Below are 16976 nucleotides of genomic sequence, written 5' to 3' on the forward strand. Positions count from 1 at the left end.
CACACCTCAATTCGATGTTTAGCTTGAATTTCAGTTAATTCGTGTGGCACTATTCGACAACTTTCATATATCTTACCTAATGATTTCAAATATCGATATAGTACCTTTAGAAGCTGGTAACTGGTTGATTTTCAACTACTTCCTTTGTAACCTCAATATCTCATTTTACATACTTCTCTTGCTGCGACGGCTGCTTTGAACTTTTGCTTGCAATAATGTCTCAATAATACACGAATTTCATATTTATCGCATTTCATACTACTCCTTATAAATATAATAAATGAACAGAGAGATAATGATTACAAGGAAGTGAAGCGATTGTACTTTTCAAAGAATTAGAGATCAGTCTTAACAAATAGCATGTTTAAATTGAGGCGTACGAATGTTTACATATGAAAACCGACATTACTTATTAGTAGTCAAAAATCGTAAACTCAGTTGAAGCTCTCGTTATATTCTTCAAAGAATAATCACCCTCCATACTAGTTTAAAGAACTGAATGATCAATATTCTCATAATTATACCATATTTATCTATTTTTTAGGCCGCTCTTGGTTTAATGATAAAAAATATTCGAGCTGAAATCTTGGAGCGATGCTTGGGAAGAGTGAGTCTAGAAATATGTAAAATAGGAGCTCCTTCTGGTGTCTATTTAGCTCTGATGATAATGGATAAATGTTCTCCAAAAAGATTTCTACAAGAAATTATGGATAGATGTTTTGCTCATAAAACTAGAGAAGGTGCTTTACAGGTGCTAATGGCTTCGTCTAGACTACTTCCACGCACCGACTTGGAAATTATCAAAATGGCTGAATTTGCTGCTGCTACTCTAAGAGATAAAAGGCGGAAAGTTAGACACGCTGCTTTGGAAACTTTAGCTACCTTGGCTCAACTTAGTTCGAACGGAGAAGTGTTGGGTGTGGTTGAGAGGGTTACCAAAGCTGTCCCGGATCATCAATATCTACTTAGAGTTGTTCGAACAAGGTAAATTTGGTAAAGTAGTGGAGATGTACCACAAAAGAATGAATTACATTTTAATTTTGGTATCCAGTATCACGGATCAATCGTAAATTCGCGGAGTAATTTTTTCGACAAAACTATACATAAACAAGTTAAACAACAGCTAGTCGAATATGGTTACAGTGAATTTTAATACTTGAACACTATTATTAAAATATGGACCGGGAAATATCACGTTTTATATTACAAAGTATCTCAATTATCGTTGTGAATTTCGCTTCATAGAATGTTTATAATAACAATCAACAAGCTGCATCCAGTATATCTCTCAATTTATGTGTTAAAACAAGTAGTAATAAGTTTGAACCCAATTCAACTTGTCGTTTACTACTATGATCACTTTACAAGGACGGCAATTGCAATCCGTACACTTCATATTTAAAGAAAGGTGGTTACTTAAGTTCTGAAATATGGAAATACTAATGTGAATAGGACAAATCTGATATTACCATAATAAAGTTTGATGGTGATCATACGAATGCTATTTGAGTTGTTTACAAATACTTTTTATGTAACAATTTTCTATGAATTTGGGGTTCGCTACAGTAAGAATTTCGTGAAAATGGTGTAAAACAAATTGTTTTGTCAGATATATCGATGCTGTGCGTAAGATGATTTTGATCGTCATGTGACGTAACGTGAGATTGAGACATTCTTGGGAATAAGTTCCACTTGCATACATTTAATATTGCATAAATATTTGGTTGTCAAAAAAATTGTTCGCTTTGGATACAAAGAAACGCTGAATAAAGTCAATAACAGTCCTGCAGAAGGCGTCGCCTCAAACATATAAAAACAACGTAGAACGTTCTTCTACACTCCAAGAAGCGGTTGATGGTGCAAATCACATGTTTTGGTGGTTCAAACACATGCAAAAGCGTTGTGATATTAATGAACTATATTCTGAAAAATAAAAAAGCAATATCCAATTATAAATATTCGTTTCTATTTGTCTATCTGAAAACTTGTTGTAGCAAGCCTCGTATCAGCAGCACCGCCTCACCAAATTAATTTATTTATAATCAAAATCATGTTGGAGACGATAAAATTTTTTTGGCCGCAATTAGTGTCCTTCCATTATGCAAAGGCAACTCAAATTTGGCTACATCAAAAAAAACATTTCATTTGTATGTTTTGTACAATATCTCGTTTAGTTTATGATATTTACGGGTAGAATTTATAGAAAAATACCCGAAATAGATGTTCAAGTCGCCCAAGACTTAATGGAAGATCGCCCCTCCATTCAGTCTAAGCCAGACGGCCATACATTATAAATTTCGAATTCGTAGGTTGGCCAGATTGAAATTGAACTAAATTATCATAACATTTTATTTATTAAATTATATAAGTATATAATATACGGTTGTTAGAAATCATATCAAAGTTATAAAAGATGGTGGGTAATTATGTTGAGCTCGAGGATCCAGATACCTGACTTCTCTTGTTTTTGACAAGCTCATTCGTTGTAATTATTCTACGAATTGATTGGAGATGCTCATCGTAAAGCTTATGCGATGTTTGTTCTTATTTATTATCATGACGGAAAACATTTACTCTTGAAATATCTATATAAAATACAAACAAAAATAATAGAATTGACCTTGAAATTATTTATAAACATCCGTAGACTTGAGAGAACGAGTATTTAAAACATCCGTAGAGGGATCGAATGAAGTCCAAAAGCTCTAAAGAACATGTTTTCTGTGACAAATTGCGATCGCGGGCCTTATTGTTACGGCTCAGGGGCCGGAAGCGGCCCGAGGGACGTATCCTTGACATGAGTGGTCTAAGAAATTGTTAGTTACTAAGCCGTTGATTATGGCAAATAAGAAGAGTTTCTTTGAAGAATTCTGTACCAAAATTATTGGAAAATACGATAACTAAAAATAAATCACAAGCATTTTTAGTATATTTTTTATTAAAAAAATTTTGGAGCAAAGTGAGAATGTTTCTAGTTTTTTAATTACTAGTATTTATATGATTCATCATTTAACATTTTGTGTACATAATAATAAGGTCTTCCAACCAGAAATGCCTTTGTCAATCTTTGAACTTTTAATTCTGAAGGTAGCTGATGGAATAATTTTTTATCATTGAAGATGGGTCTCTCAGTTGAGGAAAGAAAGAGCATCACGATTTGGAGATATTTTGGAGCTAATAGTCTTACTAACTTTCACGAAATAATTGTTAAGTTCGTCTGGGTCGAGATCACTAGTGTTTGATGAACGTGTTTTGGTCCTCAAATCATTGATAACAAACAGTTTCTTTCGAGGAATTTTTAGTTCTAGAAATGAGATTGTTGTAATATTTTTGATAGTTTTCCGATACAATAATTCATAGTTATTGACATAATTGAGTTTGTGGGAATTGTCTGTGAAGTCTTCCTTTCGTAGTCGATGATTTATGATGATTAGTTTCACAAGAGTGAAAAATAAATGCTGTAATGAAGCACTTTGATGGAGTTCTGTTCAGAGAATATCCTCACCAACTGAGTTTTTGAGAGATTTAGTTATTACAAATTCTGCTTCATGATCAGAGAGACCTGAATTTAATTACTAATTGATTCACATCATGGGATAGGATGTTGATTTTCTACGAGAGTGATTATTCCAGCGTCTATTAGCTGGTGTTGGTAATCTGGAACTGCGCTTTAGCTGTGAATATTATTTTTTATTAAAAACGCGGCGATATATGTTGGTAACAAAATTTGTAGGTAGGACCCAGTGGAAAAGCCACGAAAAATCACAAAAAATGATTCGTTATTTCTAGTTTCATTTAATTCTTAACGGTCGGGTTTTTGAAAGAAAAATTAGAACAGTATTATTAGGAGTTTTCACCACAAAAAGATCTAATAACTCCTAATAAAAAATGTGTTGAAAATTTTTTAGATTGTCCCGTCGCCAGTTACCAACAGTTGAACTAAATGGTACTGTTCGTTATTCCACTCTTAAAGACCCAAGTGAATTAGAATGGTTATCTGGTAGTATTTCGAACGATAACCATTCTGTATCATCTTCAGCATCCTCATCAAATAATTCAGTAAATTATTGGAGACGTAACTCTCGACACGATGTAGATGAAAAAAGAATCGGATCGGCTCAGTCATCAATTAAGGTAAGGAACTTATTATTACCTACCTTTTTAGGTTTTGTTCCCTTTATGATTTATGTTTTTCATCTTAAAAATTCTCCAGCCAATATGGTTACCTTATTAATTACGGGATTTGTCCCATAGCTCTTCATCACTCACGCTTCTTGTCTCAAGTAACTTAACAATCAATATTTAAACAACTTCCAATTAATCTATTGACTTGAAAGGTCACACACGTGCTTATTTTTTATGACAATAAATTAATCCATTGAGAAATCAACGAAGCAATTGATTATTAAGTGATAATGAATTGAATTTCTGTACTAGGACAGTTTTTCAACATTTTCCTCATATATTAAGGTAGTAGTTTTTTATATGAGCTTTTCGTTACATGGTTGGTAAAACTTTATTTATAAAAAAGCTTTCAAAAAATGTGCCCTAAACAGTGAAAAATTGCAGAGCACGAGAAATAGTAAAACTGGTGGGTAATGATGTCGAGAGTTGATGAAAATTAGAAAACATAACAGTTCTAGCTGAACTCAATATATACGAGAGGAATCTGATGATTACTTAGCCTCACCGACCGATGACATCAGTATCTCAAGAGAAAATAATTATCGGTTGGTACATTCTCGTAGACGACTACTGTCGTAATTTCAACTGGATTGAAACGCGTATGGAAACAGGAATTATCACAGATTTTAGAAAAATGGTCGATACTTCGAGACTTGTTTCTAGAATAGCAATCAAAGAGCGTTTGAATGATGTCAAAAATTTCGAGTTTCAACGTTTTTGATGAGTCACGGACTCGAAAATGATTACCACGAAATATAACTTGATCTTCGATATCATATTGGAAGACCATTGATTGAAGTGCGCGAGGTACCTTAAGCAGTAGGAATTTTGAAAGATTCCGTGTTCAGTATGAAAATTTGGGCATTAGAAGCTGTAAGCGCGACGGGTGCCGCGTTTGCTTACTCCCGACAACTATCGCAACCGCGAGACATAGAACACTGAAAACAAAGGATTTCACTACCCAACGTATTCCAAAGAAGAGAAGAGCAAAACGATTATAGAGCTATACCATGATGAATTATTGAGCCTATTGGAAGAAGAAAATAAGAAAAGGAGCTCCGTTTGGCAAAGGAAAAATTACTCTTTCATCATGATAAATCACGAGATGGCGGCAGATTTATATTTTTAAATACGATTGTTTTGAAAAGTCATTTATGGTGCGGGGAGAAATAGCTGCCATTGGGGTCAGTACATTCCTCAGTTAGGGCCTAGTCGATCTGCAAGGACCCCATAGAATATTGAGCTGGTAGAAAAGAGTTTATGTGAAAATACTTTTCACACTTTTGATACGAAAAAAGCTAGCCTCATTGGGACTTTAGGGCTGATTTTGAAATTTTGAAAAAAGAAGAGTTTGAATAAAATGACTCTGGTCTACGTCAACATTTTTTTAAACGATATTAGAGTGTTTTTGCACTGTTTATTCTATTTTTGGAGCGACGAAGGTCATTTCCATTTAAACGACCATGTTATAAGCAACATTACCGCCACTGGTATCAAAGATCCCGAAATTCTCGATTGAAATACCAAAAGTCAGTGCATCGCCCCAAATTAACTATTTAGTTCACTTAATCCACGAATTGTATTATTGGACATTTCTTTTGAAAACGCGCAGAACCAGGCGACAAATGTCGTCAATAGTGAGACCTTTTTTCTTTCTATTTGCCGAACCTGCGAGCTCATCCATGTTTCTGATCATATAGGTGATTCCAACAGGATGCATCCCATGCAAGGCCAGAGCTTCGGTAAATTTGCTTAAGAAACCTTTTATTTGTTAAATGATTAGTGTCTTTGGGGACATCCTGTGACCAGCAAGCTCACCCTACTGAATTCTCATGGATTTTCTCATGGGACTACCTCAAAGAAAGAATTTATAATAACAATTCGTGACCTATTATGGACTACTGAAGAGTGCAGCGCGAAACTCTGTTTCAAATAGTGCATACAATTGGATGGAAGACATTTGGATGAAATAATCTTCTGCATCTATACTGTTATTTTTATTATTGTCATGTTTTGCTCATTTATTTTAACTGTTTTTACCGGTGGGGTGATTTTATACAAACAACGTTTATTACTTAATTACTCAATTAATTTATACGCTTCCACTAGGTACACTAATATATTTATTATTCACTAAAGTATATATTAAGATTTATTACTAAACACTTATCTAATTTTTGACATTTTCATTAATTCAAACACACTGTTTACTTGTCTATCTCGATGTGTTCCGGATGACATCAGATTATTTACTTACTTACTCCCTGATAAAAAAGCGCATGTATATAAAAAACGGATTACTCGATAATTTGGTTCTAGAATGTGAACAAAAAAGCGTTCCTAGAAATTGAATCTGTCAAAACTGTCATAACATATTGTAATTAAGTTATAATAGCAATTCAAATATTGGCGTTCTTGGAAATTTGTAAGCGGCGCGTTCACCATATTTTAGATTCCATAAACATAATCGAACAGGATCGGCTTCACGGTCCATGTCGTGGACGAGCTCGTAACAATATCTTTATTAAAACTATGTGTCAAGTAGTTATTTTTAAAAATTTTTAAATTAATTTCTACGAAATTCTGTTGCCCGTATAGTGGAATGTCTGTGCTATTAATTATTTTAATACTGCAAAAATCTCCATAAACTAACCTTGAAGAAAACCTAGTATACCATTATACCGTTGCTGTTTCACACCATGCGTACTTATTTTAGTGCGTATTAGAAGAAGTAACGGTAAAACTAGACCTGACGTCACAAACTGTTGATCATGCAATGTCATCGAAAGGACGCTTGGCAACTTGATGTATCGATCCATCAAAACCCACTACGTGAAAATATCAGATAAATTTTCTTCCAACTAAAATGTGTATACAACTACATGAGGTTCACGCCGGCTTCGTATTCTCGTTTTGACATGCTGCTTTGCAGATTATTTGCACTAAGGCCGGTTTCTTTAAATAATTTTGTGGTGGTGCGTATTTTTTTTTCTAATTGAAAATTGTCATAGGGATATATTATGTGTATGTCAATTATGAATATGAAATCGGGTTTAAGAGGTCATTTTTAACAAAACTGTGATTAAATTGTGACTTAATATTGCAGGATGAAAGTGCCAATGGAAATCAACAAATCTGGGCAGTTGATTCTTCAGTCTTCCCCAGAAATGGACGAGTCAAAGATAATATCACAAAAGGTAAATTCTTAATACGTACATACATAAATTAAACTAATATCAAAAAAGAGTACAAATCAAATACAATTCATCATCAATTTCCTCTATTTTGATGCATGTTTTTCAATTTTTTAAGCCAACAGAATACGTATATTTAACAAATTACAATAGTTCGTTATATCTAAGACTATATAATAATTAAGTTATGACGACATTCTAATAATCAAATTTCACTTATCATATGAGTCATTAAACGGAAAACGGAAACATGAAAATGAAAATTATTGGGTGTTATTTTAAATAATATTTGAGTTATTAATAAGAAAAACATCGTATTATTGGAAAAGGAGTAAAAATAAAACATAATATGTTTCAATTAATATTTTTATACAATATTTTTGGATGTTAGCAATTTAAACAAAACTTTTCGAGAACAATTTTTTTTATTGATAGTTAGATACTATCAAAATTTATCTTGAATTATCTACAAAATCGATGTGTTTAGATTTTCGACCGCCGACCTTTACGGGTCTACCTGAGTTTTATTGTTGGTACATTAAATAATAATTTTTTTGTTCATAATGTTTTATCTTCTTAATGCTATTTATTAAATGCTATGAAATTAAATTTATTTTAGTTTTTTAAAGAAAAAAATTGAACAACTTTAACAAATGACAGGTCTGATTAATAGCTTGAAACTGTTTGACGCTACTTGACTGAATTCTCATTTTGTTAATTTTTTATGTTTTTTTGCTTTATCTAGTTGAAACTTTCTTATTTTATAACAATTTATTTTAATATTCGATCAAAGAGATAAGTGGTATTCTCTATTTTAAGGGATTGTAAATGAACTAATTTACTAATAGTATTTTATGACAAAATTTTTATTAAACACTAAATGAAGAACATTAAAATAAATAATTTTTGAAATCAAAGCTTTTCGATAACAATTTTAAACATAATTTTTGGTTAAGAGGACCAGGACACTTTAAAAAAAAATTTTTAGGACGCTATGTACCCAAGAACGATTTTTAAACTACAAAAAAGAAAACAGTTTCAAGCTAATAATCAGACCTGTCATTTGTTAAAGATTTTTTCATTCAAAAACCAAAATAAATGTAATATCATAGCGTTTAATAAAATAACATTAAGAAGATAAAAATGAGGAACGAAAAAAATTATTATATAATATATCAACAATAAAATACAGGTAGAAAGACTGACCCGAAAAGGTCGGCGGTCGAACGCCCTCCCCGGAGCGGGAAGGTAGGCGACCCGAAGTTAACATGGAGTTTAAATGGTAATATGGGAAGTCCTATGGCCGGTTTCCTCAGAAACATACTATATACTATTTTTCAAAGTTGTATTAGGTCTTGGGGCCAAGTTCTACGTACCCTCCTCGTGCTTGGACCGTTAGTGGATAGTTCTTGTAATTAGCTAGTCGTCATGGTTGGCCATCTGTTGACTGTATGATACGGCCATACGCTAAATCTCATTTTTGACGTAGACGTAGAAATCAGTGTGGACGGTATGATTACTGACATACCACGCAGCATCCGTCAGGTTTCTTAGTGTTTTGGATTGAAACCTTTGTATTATATTGAAGGCAGTAGGCTTAGCAGCCAAATCGACTTTAAGATTGATTGTATATCAGCAAATTGTTGGTGATTCACAATTTTGATTTCCGTCCGAGAAGACAGTACATTTGACGAGCCTTGTCTTCTTTCACCCTCAATGTGTTTTTTTCCAGTTAAGTCGCTGATCTAGATGAAGGCAGAGGTATTTGGTTTCAGTAGCTATGGGTGTTCGTAGTTGTTCATAGTTACTGAAGGGCATATATTATGACGCATGGTGAAGGTGAAGGTACAGATTTTGTTGGGTTAATCTTGGTTCGCCATTTGATGTACCACTCATTGAGCAGGTCGTTACGATTTTATAAATCTTCAAGTGCGTCGTCGTTTGTAGCTAAGACGGCTACATCATCAGCGAATGAAGCCATTTTAGTGTTGTTGGTTACTGGTATATTTGATGTATATATAAGGAAAAGGAGTGATCCTAAGACACTACCAGATTTAACAGGAAAGAAAGATCCTATTCGATCAGTATGATTTGAGGCGAAGAAAGTAATTAATTAAAAGACAGTTTTTTAAAGAGTAGACCTATGTGCCACACCTTACATTAATCCACTTGTATATATATAGTATAACATTATCAATTTTGAATTGAGTGCAATCGACAGAGTAAGATTTGTAGTTTGATAGACGATATGATCAAAATTTTGAGAAGTTCCTTCATAATTTTCCGTTGAAAATTGTTAGCTACCTTTTTCAAATTTGAAAAGATGTGCCTTCAAACCACACAACTTTAAAAAATAAATTTTTTAATACGATCATTAGAAGCTGAGATAACGAGAGTCAAATTCGTAAATTTTTTGAAATACTCTACGTCGAAGCTGCAGCTCATTCTTGGATTGCCAATTCTAATCACACACTTTTCTACTTAATATCGTCCGAAACTCTTCAATGCGGCGAGCATAGGGATTTAGGCATTTAGGGGATTAACTTCTTTCAGTACAATACTTTACAAATCTCAGGTTAACCTGCCATAGGGACAAGAGGCTAGATCCGGTTGAAATATTATTGGCATGATGTATATCTCTATATCTCTCTACAAAGGACGTGAAATACCTGCTTCGGATATGGTAAACCAAACCAAAACTTTTTGGATTCATATTTAACGTCATTGGGACAATTTTTTATCTCACCGTGTAAAATCCATCATTTCGTCATCTAAGATCACAATTCTGTTCTCTGGAAGTGACATCTTCTTAATGCATCAGGTTTTTTGCGCAACTGATCTTCACTATATTTCCTTCCATCTTCACTTCCGATGTTTAACTCTTTTTCTCTTTATTTCTCGACTGATGGTCACGTGGGTAACTCGAAATCGGTGAGCCAACCAGTCTTTTCCACATTCCTCCAATCTATTTAACTGGGTATTCGTCAAAGCTTTAGACCCTCCATTTTTTGGAAGGTTTAAACGTGGTCTCTCTTATTTACATTTATTTATTGTTCATAAATGGTCGAATGTACAATATTCCAATTCCAATTTCAGAAAGATCGTTGCAGGGATATCCAACGCGGAGCACGACCTTTACCTACCTACTCCACGTTCAGAGTTAGTTAAGGGCTCAATATTTTACAATGCAAAAAAATGCACAATCACTTGCCAATTGGAATTAAATCGATATCAACTTTTTCCGCATTCCGCAATAATTTGAGGGCGTATTTACTGGAAAGTGCCTTCTACTCTGTAAACGATATTCTAATAATATTTAATACGCCATAACTAAGTTAAAATTTGCCAAACATTGAAATGGCATATGAAAATTGAAACGTTATAAAATCTTTGTTCTCTATAACAACGAGATTATAAGTTATTTTGAATTAAATTGAAGAGATAGAATTTTTCCGGAAAATTTATATTATATAACATACGTTATATATAAAAATTTTTGACGTCACCAACATATTATTATAACTTTTGAATTATTAAATGAATTTCAGGAAATTCGTCCATATTACGACCTGTATACATACTTCAACCGGAGGCGGTAACTGAGAATGTTCGTGGCTATCGTCGATACGATAGAGGCAGATCCTTCTCGCCACCGAAACCGAATCAAAAACAAGCTGCGCATCCTGTTCCAGCATCCACAACACTACAAAATATTGTTCCCTCCCAAAATAATTTTAGTTACCGAGAGGGTGTCAGGAAAAGCTTCTCATCCGAACAATTATTCGTTAGGGAGAGGGAAAATCATGAGCCCTATTCTTATTCTCTATCGAGTAGGTCGTCGTCGACTTCAACAGGTTAGTAAATAGACGACAGTTTGATTGAATGAAAGTATAAACACGGTTTAATAGATTGGATTGTTATTATAATTTGGAGTTCCAGTACACTGTTATTATTCGGTTCTTCTGAGTACACAAAACGAAAAATCTTTCTGTCTTTTATATGTGTTGAGCACTATTTTCATTTATTCCATTGATTAAATACTAAATGTAGTTATCAACTTTTTCTGGTGAAGTGCTTTTAGTGAATAACGAACTTGAATTTGAAATAAAAATATCAAATTTATCAAATGAATAATACTAAATGAATATAAGAGCGGTTACATCAAAATATGATAAATGATTTTAAACTTATAATAAAAATTGTAAAAGTGGAAACCCAAATAAAATTCTTCAAATATAACTTGAGTAAACGCACAATAACGAAAATAAATCGAACTAATTTAATGTATATACTAATTATTATTAGTAAATTGATAAAAGAATGTGAATATAATATTTTATTAATTTATCAGCACTATATGAGTTAAGTATAGTACAGCCGTGCAAAATGGTGGATCTAAGGTTAAAGAAAAAATTAAACGTTTACAGCTTCGATTATAGAATCAAAGTATCATAAAAGTAATAACTTTTTATCAATTATAAAAGGTGGTCCAACTAAAATGCACGATGTTAATTATAAATAAAACAAAACGTTTACAGAGAATTATCTTAATATTTTCTATAATGATAGAAGAATCTATGACAATTATGTGTGGAACAAAATATCGGCCAAATGCTCGCCACGGCTTCGCTGGCATACCTCTATCCGATAGTCCATATTTTCAATGACTCTGAGACATAATTGAGGTTCAATGTCGTTAATGTACTGAATTATCTCATCCTTTAGCTCTTGAATTGTTCTTGACTTATTGACGTACACTTTTTCTTTCAATTATCCACAAAGAAAGAAGTCCAACGGTGTCAAATAATCACATGATCGTGGCGACTAATTAACATCGCCACGACATGAGATAACACGCTATTGTTTCGTTGGGTGTGTGGCAAGGGAACCACATATCGTCCAGATCCATATCCTCAGTTTCTGGCCACAAGAAGTCCGTTATCATCTCGCGATAGCGAACACCATTCACGGTAAATGCTTGGCCAACCTTATTTTCGAAGAAGTACGGCCCGATGACGCCGCCAGTCCATAAACCGCACCCAACAGTCACTCTTTGTGGATGAATCGACTTTTCAACAATCACTCGTGGATTTTCATTTACCCAAATGAGGCAATTCTGCTTGATAACGAATCCACTGAGGTGAAAGTGTGCCTCGTCGCTGAAGATGATTTTCTTTGTAAAGTCACTATTCATTTCTGTCTGTTTAATCAACCATTCGGCGTATTGACGATGCTTGAAATGGCCAGCAGACTTCAGCTCTTGGGTCAATTGATCCTTGTAAGCGTGTAAATTCAAATCTTTATTCAAAATTCGCATCAGTGATGTTCATGAAATGTTTAATGGTTGGGTAAGACGACGAGTCAAGGTTGACGGCTCTTCTGCCACACTATCGCGAACAACAGCTATGTTTGCTGAAATTTGCGCACAATTCTCCCGATTGTGAACACATTCGGTCGATTATGCTGACCAAAAAAATCACGAAATGCATTTTAATCTGAACGCCCATTTCCGTAAAAGATTTCAACAATCTCAACCCGCTGATCAATTGTGTATCTCTCCATGGTTGAATTTGTCAAACACTGAAACAAAGAAATGTCAAATTAAGTTGGGCAAAAATCTTGACGTTAAGGTGCGACTCACAATTAACATCGTGCATTATAGTTGGACCACCTTTTATTATCACTTATGAAAAGGTATACATAACAGATAAACCAAACATTAAATATAAATATGTAATTTATCAACTTTGGCCCAACGCAAATTAGGTGTTGTAGTTATAGGGAAAATATTACTTGCAGTTCTTACACATAATTACTGCTTTATCATCTTTGTTTCCAACACCTGCACATAAATTATGAACCCATTCGTGACATCTTATACATCGGGTTAAAGGATAGTTTGTTGAATATGAGTTTTTTAAAACTGCCCATTAAATACAGGAGTAATTTGATGCATTCTTACCTCATGACCAGAATTTGTTGGGAGTCATTTCCTCACCTCATCTTCCTAATATGCACTCAGAGTTTTTAAGTACTCAGAAGTTTTTTAAATATAACGGTATCAGACCATTATCTCCTGCAAAATTGATCACATCTTACTTACAAAAGTAAAACCGTTGAATGTTTTGGACTCCTGGAACTTCCGACAAACTTCCTAAACTAAAAGAAAAAAACAGATCCATAACTATCAACCCACTATCACTCAATCCAACACTTCCACTTGGAATTATTCCATCTAAATTAGCCTGATGTAGTTTTTTAGTTTTTAGTATTTTTTTAATTTTAGTATTGATGATTTCAGCTATAATTCTCGAAAAACCGTTGGGATTTACTGTAATTTCCGTTCAATTCACATTGTATATTCCACCTGCTGTAAGTTTATACTTATCAATACTTTCGATTAAGAAATTTAAGAATTATGCCACTTCTGTAAAACCCCGTAATACACGTGCATTTGAAGTTGCCTCGGATTTACTTATGTACAAATCCCTATTTTTATTGAAAAAGGCCTTCCATCCATTATTTTCTCGCGACTTCATTATCTTAGTTTAAGGGGAGCTAAAACTATTTGAATTAGCTTGTTGAAAGGCAAATAAAATTGACAAGCTCTTTCGCTTATTGGGGATTTAACACTGGTTATTTGCTACCCAATCTCTTTGAAACAACGGTGATGGAATTATCTCGTTGCTTCTTCACATAACGTTTCTAAATACTTGAGGAACATCAAATGGAACGGACGCTCGAATCGATTTACTGAAACTCTACAGAATCTAAGTATCCCAAGAAGAGACAATCTCCTTGACTTTTATTCTAATGCTGATTGAATTCTAACCTAGGATTTTGTAATGAGGAAACAAGCGAAAATATTAGTAATTTGCAATTTTTAACATAATTATATGTACTCTTATATTTGCGGCGTATTATTCACTATTATTTTTTACTTGTATTTCCTGTTTCAGCGTATTTATAAGAGCCTCACTAACATTGGGTACTATGAGGCTTATAAAGCTAGTAAAGGAATCACCACTAGTTATGAGTGACTGACAGTAACTGTTAACCGCTCTTTTGAGTTTGGTTCATTCTTCAGATCATGAAGAATGTCTGGGTCATTGCATGTAGCAAATGGAATATGTATGTAAATACACTGCGAGAAATCTACAATAGAGTTGTCATATTTTCTAATCTGTAAACTTGACCTTATCGTTGTCTGCTTTAGTTGAACGATAACATCCATCATCTCTTTACAGGTCTCTTTTTTGGTTTCTGTGCATGTGATAATAATTTAGTATAAGATAGTATATCTTATACTGATTGTTCTAACATCCATTTTTCGCTTTAGCTGTTCTATTCTGGTGAACGATCGAGTTTATGGAAACTTTCAAACACGACACCAATATCGGCAGCTCGCACTTACTATGTATTCCTCTGCAGCACTGCATCCAGCCTTCCTTCCAATTATCAGCCAACGGTGGAACGCAAATGTTAGTTCAAAAGTTTGAAGGATCATTTGGTACCAACTTAGTCGGGCCCACATATTTTTTTACTATTCCAGAATCAAACTTTTTCCATATGTATTTTTGTATAATTACGGAAAAATATTCTGTTTCTTATGGTTTGGTTAATAACGTTATAATATAACATCAAAATTTTACGTATTTGTTTCACGTTTTTGTAATATACAGTATTACGTATAATTTTTTACTTTTGCTTCAGGTTCCTCCACGAAAAGTGGTATCTGGCATAAAGAAATGAGGTCAGGAATTCCAGTACCGATCACATCAGAAACGAAATTCAGGCTACGAACTAATGCATCGTCTAACAATGTCACAGGTCCCGTTGTAGCCCGTAGGTAAGTAATTTATTTCTGTACCCGCACCTGATAAAAAAAAAATAATGTTAGAGTTTTAGCGTGCCGAATGTCAATAATTCCATCGATAATTGAAATTATCTAAAATAGGTATTTTAAAAATTGTGCGTACCTGGAAATATAAACTGATATTTCCTATTCTACCACAATCTTCTTTATTACAACATAATATGCTCCGTATCTCAACGTTTTCATACTATTGGAAACTTTTTTTTATCTCATCTTTCATTCCATTGATTGGCACATTATAAGAGTAGACGGTTGTTTATAAACATTCTCACACGCAAAATTAATTTTTGATAAGCTTTCTAATCGAGCTCCTTTCTTTTCATCTTTCAGAAGTTATGAATGAAAATCGTGTTCAGAACTGAAGCATTAAATAAATGCAGATGATTCTGAAGAATATCTAGATGTACGTAGGGCATTCCATGAGTTCTTCACCTCATAAAGTGAATAGAGCGCGTTCGTAAAATATTCATAGATGTATCAGTCTCAAAAAGCTTCACGTGAAATTTCAACTTGCTACTTCACTTCATTATTATAATGTTTTTCTTAATCTTATAATATAATTCACTTATCACTATCACTTAACTAAATCAAATAATTTATTCAAATTCTTCGATTACTTTTTATTTCGGTCTGTTCACTACGACTATTTTTATCTTTTTCTTTATTTAGTTATTTTATGTTCGTTTTTTCGTTTTTCCAAGCTTTCGTCTACAAATTGTAACAACTTTTTGACAATAAAGCATTTCTCTCTCTCTCAACAGTTGTTTGATCGGATCTTGTAACTTTACTAACATTTTATGAATAAAAAATTAATAAACACTTATAGTAAAAATTTACTATGAACCTCAAATTAACCTGTTAACTCAAGATTAACTAAAATATTAAAAACTAATCAGAGTTGCCCATGAATTGTAAAAGAAAGTGCAACAGGCAGAACAACAGTAGCTATTAGTAGTAGCTACCTACAAAAAAAGGTTAGTGCATAACTGGTGACACATTATGAAACTTTCGTCTGCTGGACCAGATCGGCCCCGTTAGAAAATGCGAGCCGCGTGAACTTCGTGGAAATTCGAGGAAATAAAAAAATGGCGTACACACAAAATTCACTTAACGTTATTTCAGTTGTAAGTATCAGCGTCAAATCATTGGCAGAGGTTTTTTCTGTCCTCAAGTTTGCGGCAGCCGCCAAAAAAGTGATCCGAAAACTCACCTGAAAAATTAGGTAAGGTACACGAGAGATTGTTTTTTCTATTTCTTTCTTAGTTCATCAACAGCAGCGGGAAAGCTATGGCAGAGCTCTGTAGCCGAGTCGAAAATGGGTCGTCGGAAAACTCACCTCAAAAATGCCATAAAGAAAAATCCCACAGACGAAATTCTTTATCTTATCCTATCTGTAGGTCATAACTAGCAGGTAAAACTGACAGACGTTTTCCCGGTCCCAAAGTCCCTTGTTGTCGAAAAAGAAAATTGCTTTCGTCACTCAGTTAGTGTACTTGGTTAGTTCGTACAGTTTAATGTTAAATGTCACATAAGCATTTTCTACTCGTCTCTTCATCGTATTGCCATATATTTTTTTTAATTTGGGATAATTTGCCAAAATGCGCATTATGAGCATATAAGTGTAAATATCAAATAGTAAGAACTAACGGGGCGAGGAAAGCATTTTTCTTTTTCGACAACCAGGGACTTTGGAAGCCGAAAAACGTCGGTCATTTTTACCT

General features: G+C 33.6%; 1 protein-coding gene across 1 annotated transcript in view; it reads left to right on the top strand.

Moving 5' to 3' along the window:
* Positions 1–16976, top strand: part of LOC130898165 (uncharacterized) — a 57281-nt gene that overhangs the window by 16517 nt on the left and 23788 nt on the right. The window contains exons 8-14 of the mRNA XM_057807242.1: positions 545–984; positions 3909–4134; positions 4255–4283; positions 7073–7160; positions 7292–7382; positions 10928–11233; positions 15093–15228. Coding sequence (XP_057663225.1) covers positions 545–984; positions 3909–4134; positions 4255–4283; positions 7073–7160; positions 7292–7382; positions 10928–11233; positions 15093–15228 — 1316 coding nt within the window. The remainder of the gene's footprint in view (positions 1–544; positions 985–3908; positions 4135–4254; positions 4284–7072; positions 7161–7291; positions 7383–10927; positions 11234–15092; positions 15229–16976) is intronic.

Source organism: Diorhabda carinulata, chromosome 9 (assembly GCF_026250575.1).
Source record: "Diorhabda carinulata isolate Delta chromosome 9, icDioCari1.1, whole genome shotgun sequence".
In the NCBI taxonomy this organism is placed as follows: Eukaryota; Metazoa; Arthropoda; class Insecta; order Coleoptera; family Chrysomelidae; genus Diorhabda; species Diorhabda carinulata.